Raw genomic sequence first — 9124 nt, 5'->3', positions numbered from 1 at the left:
AGGGGGAAGGGTAAACTAGGAGACTGAGATTGCCATATACACACTACTGTATGTAAATAGATTCCTGATAATGGACAAGGTCAGTGTTCACTCCATCCCAAGAAGGGCAATGCCACAGAACGCTCAGACTACCGCGCAATCGCACTCATCCACACGCTAGTCAAGTAATGCTCAAAATTCTCCAAGCCAGGCTTCAGCAGTACTGTGAACCGTGAACTTCCAGATGTTCAAGCTGGTTTTAGAAAAGGCAGAGGAACCAGAGATCAAATTGCCAACATCCAAAGGATCATCGAAAAAGCGAGAGAGTTCCAGAAAAACATCTATTTCTGCTTTATTGACTAAGTCAAAGCCTTTGACTGTGTGGATCACCATAAACTGTGGAAAATTCTGAAAGAGATGGGAATACCAGACCACCTGACCTGCCTCTTGAGAAACCTGTTTGCAGGTCAGGAAGGAACAGTTAGAACTGGATGTGGAACAACAGACTGGTTCCAAATAGGAAAAGGAGTATGTCAAGGCTGTATATTGTCACCCTGCTTATTTAACTTATATGCAGAGTTGCTGCTGCTAAGTCGCTTCAGTCGTGTCCGACTCTGTGCAATCCCATAGATGGCAGCCCACCAGACTCCGCCGTCCCTGGGATTCTCCAGGCAAGAACACCGGAGTGGGTTGCCATTTCCTTCTCCAATGCATGAAAGTGAAAAGTGAAAGTGAAGTCTCTCAGTTGTGTCCGACTCTTAGCAACCCCATGGACTGCAGCCTACCAGGCTTCTCCGTCCATGGGATTTTCCAGGCAAGAGTACTGGAGTGGGGTGCCATTGCCGAGTACATCATGAGAAACGCTGGGCTGGAGGAAGCACAAGCTGGAATCAAGATTGCCAGGAGAAATATCAATAACCTCAGATATGCAGATGACACCACCCTTATGGCAGAAAGTGAAGAAGAACTAAAGAGCCTCTTGATGAAAGTGAAAGAGGAGAGTGAAAAAGTTGGCTTAAAGCTCAACATTCAGAAAACTAAGATCATGGCATCCAGTCCCATCACTTCATGGCAAATAGATAGGGAAACAGTGGAAACAGTGACTGACTTTATTTTTCTGGACTTCAAAATCACCGCAGATGGTGATTGCAGCCATGAAATTAAAAGACACTCCTTGGAAGGAAAGTTATGACCAAAATATAGACAGCATATTAAAAAGCAGAGACATTACTTTGTCAACAAACGTCTGTCTAGTCAAGGTTATGGTTTTTCCAGTGGTCATGTATGGATGTGAGAGTTGGACTATAAAGTCCAACTGAGCTGAGCACCGAAGAATTGATGCTTTTGAACTGTGGTGTTGGAGAACACTCTTGAGAGTCTCTTGGACTGCATGGAGATCCAACCAGTCCATCCTAAAGGAGGTCAGTCCTGAATATTCATTAGAAGGACTGATGTTGAAGCTGAAACTCCAATACTTTGGCCACCCAATGTGAAGAGCTGACTCATTTGAAAGACCCTGATGCTGGGAAGGATTGGGGGCAGGAGGGGAAGGGGATGACAGAGGATGAGATGGTTGGATGGCATCACCGACTCAATAGACATGGGTTTGGGTGGACTCCGGGAGTTGGTGATGGACTGGGAGGCCTGGCATGCTGTAGTTCATGGGGTTGCAAAGAGTCAGATATGACTGAGCGACTGAACTGAACCAAACTGAATAGTGATCTACTGAATAGCACAGAGAGCTCTTCTCAGAAATCAGTAATGACCTTCATGGGAAAAGAATCTGGGGGAAAAAAAAGTGGATATGTGTATTACTGATTCACTTTGCCGTATACCTGAAACTAACACTCCTGGCGGGCTACAGTCCATGGGGTCACAATGAGTGGGACAGGACTGAATGAGTAACACACTGAAACTAGCACACCGTTGTACATCAGCTAGATTCCAATAAAGAAAGAAGCTGTGTGGCTTGGACCAAGTCCCTTCCATATTCCACCTCCCTCTTGCTCCCTGCGGACTGGGCTGGGCAGAGGCTCACCAGCATTAGGACTTCCACGCTCTTTCCAGCTCAGCATTCATGCCGGCAACCATTGCTCCTCTTGCCTCCTGTGCCGAAGCAACCAGGAGGCTTCTAAACACCTAGGTCTGGTCTTTCGTCTCCTTCTCTTCTTTTATAGATGGGGGCACTGTGTGTTGTAGAGACTTTGTTTTCCTTTAACCATCCGAGCCTGAAATGTGGGGGGGAGGTGGGGGTCAACATTCTGGTCTCCTGAGCTCCTCACAGTGGTCAGGGGGAGGGTGACAGTAAAACTCTCATGTGTTTCTAGATGTTACCATATTTTAAATATGGGTTCCTGCGGTAAAATGATGGGCTTTTGAATTTGGCAAGTCAGTCCCTGTGTGCTCTGGGCCTTGGGGAAGGAAAGGAGGAGGGAGTGACCTCAGTCAGAAAAGGAAGAGTGTGATCACTGTGTTCACAAGTCTGGGGGTCCCCTTCCTTGCTCTGTACACAAGTGAGGAACTGGCTCCACACTCAGAGCTAGCTAGTGGAGGAAAGATTCCCCAGCTGGTCCAGAGGGGAGCTGGGTTTTGACTGAGGAGGAGCAGCAGCCTCCTGCGAAAGGTCAAGGAATTCTGAGAGACACATTCACCATCAGAAACCACCCAGTTTCCCCTTTCTTTGTGTGGGAAGTTTATGGAGCCAGGTTCACTGGCTAGCCCAACCCTGATGGTAAAAAGCAGACCTTCTTTGAAAGGGAGAACTGACTTAATACCAACCACTGGTGAGCTTCAGACGAACAAATGGGGAAAATGATGTCAGGGGTCAAGGGAAAGTTACAGAGTCGGGATCCAGAGCTGTGTGGGGTGGAGTGCAGGAAGCACAAGTCAAGACAGGCAGGAGAACCCAGTCAGGGTGGGATGCTGGGTGACAGGGAAATTCTTTGACATCCAGAGCCAAGACCCAGAGCTGGGTTCAGATCCTCCAGAGCCTGAGACAAGCTGGGTGATACCACATGGCAGAGAGCAGGAAGCAGGTTCCTCAGGCCTGAGAATCTTACCAAATGTAGCAACAGATTCTGCCCCAAGCCCCCTATGTCAGGAACCTGTGAGAAGGAGTTTGGGTGAAGAGAGGGACCTGGCCCAAGCCCAGAGGAGTGTTAAAGTGAGGTGAGAGGCTAGGAGCTCGGCTGTCTTCATGGTGCTGGTAGCAGGCCAGAGGGAGACAGATCATTAAACTGGCTGACCATGAACACTGGGTGGAGAAGGCAGCGGAAGCTGTCTGTCCCTAAGCTTTGCTGAACCCTTACTCTCCCTTTCAACTCATTTCTCGGAAATCAGATTATGCCATTCATCCATTCACCCATTCATTGAGTCAGTCAGTCAGTCATTCTATAATCACCAAGTCACTGAGCAGCTCCTACTTACCAGGCACCATGGGTGGATGTGGACAAAGGGTGCTGGGCGCACAGTGGGAGGCCTCCCTAGGACTCAGGGTCATAAGAGGTGACTGCCTGTGGAGCCAGCATGTGATCCATAAGCATTTAGGTATGTGTTTGGGGGTAGAGGAAGGAGGAGCTATCTATACACCTGGGTTTAAGGGTGACTAGGATTCTCCAAAGGCCACACCTAGTAACATATTGTGTTTTGAGGGAAGCAGTGACTTCAGTTTCATGTTGCGTTCATCAGAGGAAATTGCCAGTGTAAGGACCCTCAGGGAATCCCTGCTCTTATGTCCCCAGAAAGAGAAGCCCATGGTGAGGAGACTCTCTAGGATCTGACCATCATGGAGGGGAGCTGTGCCTGGGCAGATGCTCAGAAGTATCTACTGCTATCCTCAATGCTATTACTGTTAAGGGCACCTAGGCTCTGTCACTATGCCCCTGGGACTTCCTCCAACGTGAAAACAACTCTGCTTCAAATGGACATTTAAGCATTTCAGCCTTTCTCTCCCTCTCTCAGACCCAGGCCACTGAGCAATGATCAACTAGATGAGCCCCTTACTTTGCCCTATGCTAACTCACGCCCCTTCTATTTTTAGCAGTGCTGGAAATACCTTCTGTTTACCCCCAGAGCCACTTTAAACATTCAGCAGCTTTTTTCCCTACTTAAGAGGATTTATCTTAGCAAATATTAAGGGCTCACCCAAAAGGCAAGGCTCTTCCTGACCTCACACTGCCACTTACACAGTACTTTCCCAGGACTCTGAGTGGGCTCAGCTCCAAGCCAGGAAGGCTGAGCTCCCCCTTTCCACCTTTAGTCATTTTCCTGCCTGAGTTTAATTTGCTCTGTAGGCATTAGGAGCAAGGATGGGTTAGTACAAAGATGAACATAGGATTTCTGTGTGGAATTTGTTTTCTCATGGGGTCTCTTGTTTGATCTTGGGTGAGTTATTTCACCTCTCACAGCCTCAAACTGTTATCACTTGAGAAGCATGGATCTAGTGAAGATCTCAGAGATCCATTAAACTAGAGGCTCTGATCTAGGCTGTGACCCTCACCCTAGGGAGTTCTTACTCTGGGGGGAAGGGGTCTTCATACTGGGAAAGCTCCTAGAATGAGACATAACAGGTGTATACTAAGGACTTATTCAATGTTTATTGAATGAATGAGGATATAGATATTACTATGGGAACACTGTTGAATTGATGGTTTTGAACTGTGATATTGGAGAAGACTCATGAGGGTCCCTTGGACTGCAAAGAGATCCAACCAGTCTATCCTAAAGGAAATCAGTCCTGAATATTCATTGGAAGGACTGATGCTGAAGCTGAAGCTCCAATAATTTGGCCACCTGATGCGAAGAGCTGACTCATTAGAAAAGACCCTAATGCTGGGAAAGATTGAAGGCAGAAGAAGGGGATGACAGAGGATGAGATGGTTAAATGGTGTAACCAACTGATTGGACATGAGTTTGAGCAAGCTCTGGGAGACAGTGAAGGACAGGGAAGTCTGGTGTGCCGCAGTCCATGGGGTTGCAAAGAGTCGGATACAACTGAGAGACTGAAAAACAGCAAGTGTTGTTTTGAGCAGACACATTTCTGATGCCCAGAAATCCTCCCCAAAGACACAGAGCCAGAGAGAGGAGGAAACCATTGCAGCCAGCAAGATTCTCAAGGTGTTGGGTCTGGAGTAGAAAGTGGGCAAGAGGTGGGGAAGCGTTCACCCTGGAGGGCTCCATGAATGGGCTGGGGGTAAAGGTGGTTAGAGAAGACGACCAGGTTTTCAGGTGGGGGTGGTATAGAGTTGTGTTAGGAAAGAGGGCAGGGCCATGTCCAGAAGGCTGGGTGGAGTGGAGAGAAAAGTTTATCCCAGAAGAGGAATTAGCTCTTGAAAATCTCTGAAATAGGAGAGGGGTGAAGGTGTGGCTGGGGAAAGCAAAGCAGGTTTACCCAGATTAGCAACCAGTCAGAGAGGGGTGAGGTTGGTGGTGGGGGGGGGGGGGGGGTGGTGGTGATAATTAAGTAATTCCAAATGTGTGTAGTTTAATGGAGTTAGGAGAAAGACAGGGGGATGAACATAAGGGTGTAGGACATTTCAGACAAGGACTCTATAACCAGTCAATTCCATGATCTCTAGCATCTACCATCATAAGGCAGACAGCACTTGACCACTTCAGCTCATCTGATCCCCTTCCTTCCCCACTTGTTCATCTGCTCAAATGTATTCTATCCCACAGCACATGAGGAACAACCATCCCAAGGAAAAAGGCAGCAGGAAAGCGGCACTACCACAAAAGGACTCAGTTCTTTCTTTAGGATTAGCTCATCAAACACTCCAGGAAGCCTGTGGTTCACCCCTCCCCCAAACAAGCCCTATTCTGGGCCTAAGGGGGAGGGGCAATTGGAATTAGGCCCAGGTGACATCATTGTCATACAGCCAGTGCCAAAGAATATCAAGTGGGTGGTTTTCATCACAAAAGCTGAGCCAACTGATAATTGAGGGGAGTCAGGTGAATCATGTTTGACAGGTAAGGAATGAAAACAGAGGGGCCCCCGATGATTGTATTTCCTTGAGGCAGGGCTCATTCATTGTATAAAAAGCCAGCTGGCCCATTGACTTCACAACCAACCAGAGCAACCAGACAACCTGTTCTTCTCTGTGTACCAGGTGAGTCTCTGATTAGAACCCATTTGAAATTTTTGTTTTATCATTGTTGGAAAATGGACAGAGGCAAACACGTGTAAGAGGGCTGAAGAGAGAATACTGGGGTATCTTTATTTTAAATGAAACATGGTTTGGGTTTGAAAGGACATTAGAGCTGGTGAAGGTAGCCCCTTCAGTGGACAGCTATGGAACTGGGGGTCAAAAAGGAGGACAATCTGTAAGTTCTCAAGGTAAATTAGCAGTCATGTTATCACTAGAACTCAGGACACACTAAGCAACACCATGATTCTCTGTTTATGATAACTTATTATACAAATTTTAATTCATAAGACAGACATCTACTGAATATTATTATATTTAAGGCACAGTGCTAGGCACTGTGGAGGGGATCAAATGGTCACAGAACTTACTCAGCAAACTTACAGCCTAGCAGGGAAGATAATGCATGTACACATGTGTAGATGAAATCTAAAGTAGATAGTGACTGGTTTCAGAGAGGGTTCAGGGAAAGGCAGTGGCAGTTTGGGGGAGCTCAAGAAGAGCTCCTGGTGATGACGCATGATGTGAGCTATGATGGAGGAGTATTTGGACCCACAGAGATGGGAAGGGAAGCATTTCAGAGAGGACTGTGTACACAAAGGCCAGAGAAAAGTCAGAGGAGCTTAGACTCTATAGACTCAAACAGTAAGTCGCAAGGTGTTCTGTGTAATGCTAGAGGTGTGTACAGTGCGGTTCTTTCTACAACATCACTTTCTAAATGACTTAATATGTGGTCTTGGGTGTTTATTGATAAGGGATGTGACATGTCTGAGGAAGAAAGGGAACCGAGGAATGAATCCCCCTGAAATGGCACAGAAATGAGTTGCCTTTAAGCTCCTCCTCTTGAAAAAACTCAGAAATTATCAAAGCATGTTTTAACTATCAAATTTAGCTAGGAGGAACAGAGACTGTCTCCTCTAAAGGGGCCTGAAATGAAACTATTTGGCATTTAACTTGATTTCTTCTCTGTTTAATCAAATCATTGAGTCAGCTTTTCTGTCTCTAGGTTCAACCTCCTTTGAAGTATGAGTTCCCATCAGCAGAAGCAGCCCTGCATCCCACCTCCACAGCTTCAGCAGCATCAGGTGAAACAGCCCTGCCAGCCTCCTCCCCAGGAACCATGCATCCCTCAAACCAAGGAGCCATGCCACACCAAGGTTCCTGAGCCCTGCCACCCCAAGGTTCCAGAGCCCTGCCACCCCAAGGTTCCGGAGCCTTGCCACCCCAAGGTTCCAGAGCCCTGCCACCCTAAGGTTCCGGAGCCCTGCCACCCCAAGGTTCCGGAGCCCTGCCACCCCAAGGTTCCGGAGCCCTGCCATCCCAAGGTTCCGGAGCCCTGCCACCCCAAGGTTCCAGAGCCCTGCCATCCCAAGGTTCCAGAGCCCTGTCCTTCACCAGTCGTCCCAGGGCCAGCTCAGCAGAAGACCAAGCAGAAGTAATGGGGTCCACAGCCATGCCCTTGAGGAACTGACCACCAGCGGCTGAATCTCCTCTCCCATCTGCTTCTGTTGCCCCACTTGCATTAGTGTCCTGTCACCCTGAATCATAACCCCTCCTTCTTTGTACCCTGTAAAAAGCTTCGCTCACATTCAGTCTGGAGGGTTCCTGAGCTTCTGAATCAGGTTGTAAAGTTCACTGGCTGAGCTAGTCTTCCAGCTGCTCAGGGCTCATCTGAAGAAAGATGTTGGGGTTGGGGGAATCAAGTGAATCTTCCCTGCTCTGCCCCCATTAAATATGTTTAACTCAATAGCTGACTGTATGTGTCATTGGCTGATAGTTTCCTTCAAGGTTCTTTCACATGAAGCAGAAACTGCTCACAGCAAGGGCTGGTTGTGACAGCTGCAGTCAGAAAAGATCTAGACATCGGGAACATGTGTGTGTGAGTATACTCACAAGCACTGCTAGGCTGGCATTGGGAGAGCAGGCAAGACCACCAGAGTCTGTTACTTTGGACAGTCTGAGTTAGAGCAGGACTTTCTTCTTGAAAGAGTAAATTATTCATATCTGAGAGTAGATAGTGTCTGCTTCATGCCACCTCTGACTCTACCCACATTGCCTTTATTTTGTTGTCATTTCTTTATTATTATTCCTGTTCCAACATGATTATCTATTCTTCACTAATTCTCCCTGCCTGATGTACCCCACACATGGAGCCAAGCTCTTAAACACACTCACAGACACAAACACACACACACACCTTCATCCACACATACCTGCCCACACAGTCACACACAGACACACACACACAGATCCCCCAAATTACAAAATACACACACACACACACACACACACAATGATTTAATCAACTTGCTCTTTTTTGTTGTTGTTCTTTCACTGGACCCCCGGTATGAAGACCCCAATATGTAACAGCAAGAAGGAGAATAGCACCCACAGTGTGTGCCCTAGGAGGAACCTGAAAGGGGTGATCTTCACTGCTATCTCATAGGAACATACATTCACACAAATACACACTGACATAAAGACACACATGCCTTCCCTCTCTCTCCACACACACACAGGGTGCTTCTCAGAGTAGAAAGTAGGAGCAAATGCAGCAAATAAAAATGGAAAAGAAAAGTTTAGGCAAGTTTAAGAAGGAAAAGAGGAGGAGGAGCCAAGATGAAGGAGGAGTAGGACGGGGAGACCACTTTCTCTCCTACAAATTCATCAAAAGTATAACTGAACGCAGAGCAAACTTCGCAAAACAACTTCTGATCACTAGCTGAGGTCATTGGGCGCCCAGAAAAGCAGCCCACTGTCTTCAAAAGGAGTGCTGTATAGTTGGAGAAGTCCTGAGACTACAGGAAGAATAAAACTGAAATCCAGAGGCAGAAGACTTAAGCCCAAATCCTGAGAACACCAGAAAACTCCTGACTACATGGAACTTTAAGTAATAAGTGACCGTCCAAAAGCCTCCATACCTACACTGAAACCCACCACCACCCAAGAGCCAATAAGTTCCAGAGCAAGACATACCACGCAAGTTCTCCAGCAACACAGGA

The 9124-nt window shown here is 47.3% G+C and overlaps 1 protein-coding gene across 1 annotated transcript; it reads left to right on the top strand.

Annotated features, from left to right (window-relative positions):
- Positions 1 to 6050: 6050 nt before the first annotated feature.
- On the top strand, positions 6051 to 7561 carry LOC133040138 (cornifin alpha-like). Its single transcript, XM_061119891.1, has 2 exons — positions 6051 to 6086; positions 7129 to 7561. The coding sequence occupies exon 2, from the start codon at positions 7148 to 7150 to the stop codon at positions 7559 to 7561; it is 414 nt and encodes a 137-aa protein (XP_060975874.1). The 5' UTR covers positions 6051 to 6086; positions 7129 to 7147.
- The last annotated feature ends 1563 nt before the right edge of the window (positions 7562 to 9124 follow it).

This window comes from Dama dama, chromosome 20 (assembly GCF_033118175.1).
Source record: "Dama dama isolate Ldn47 chromosome 20, ASM3311817v1, whole genome shotgun sequence".
NCBI classification, from domain to species: domain Eukaryota; kingdom Metazoa; phylum Chordata; class Mammalia; order Artiodactyla; family Cervidae; genus Dama; species Dama dama.
This window is presented reverse-complemented; position numbering and strand designations above follow the sequence as displayed.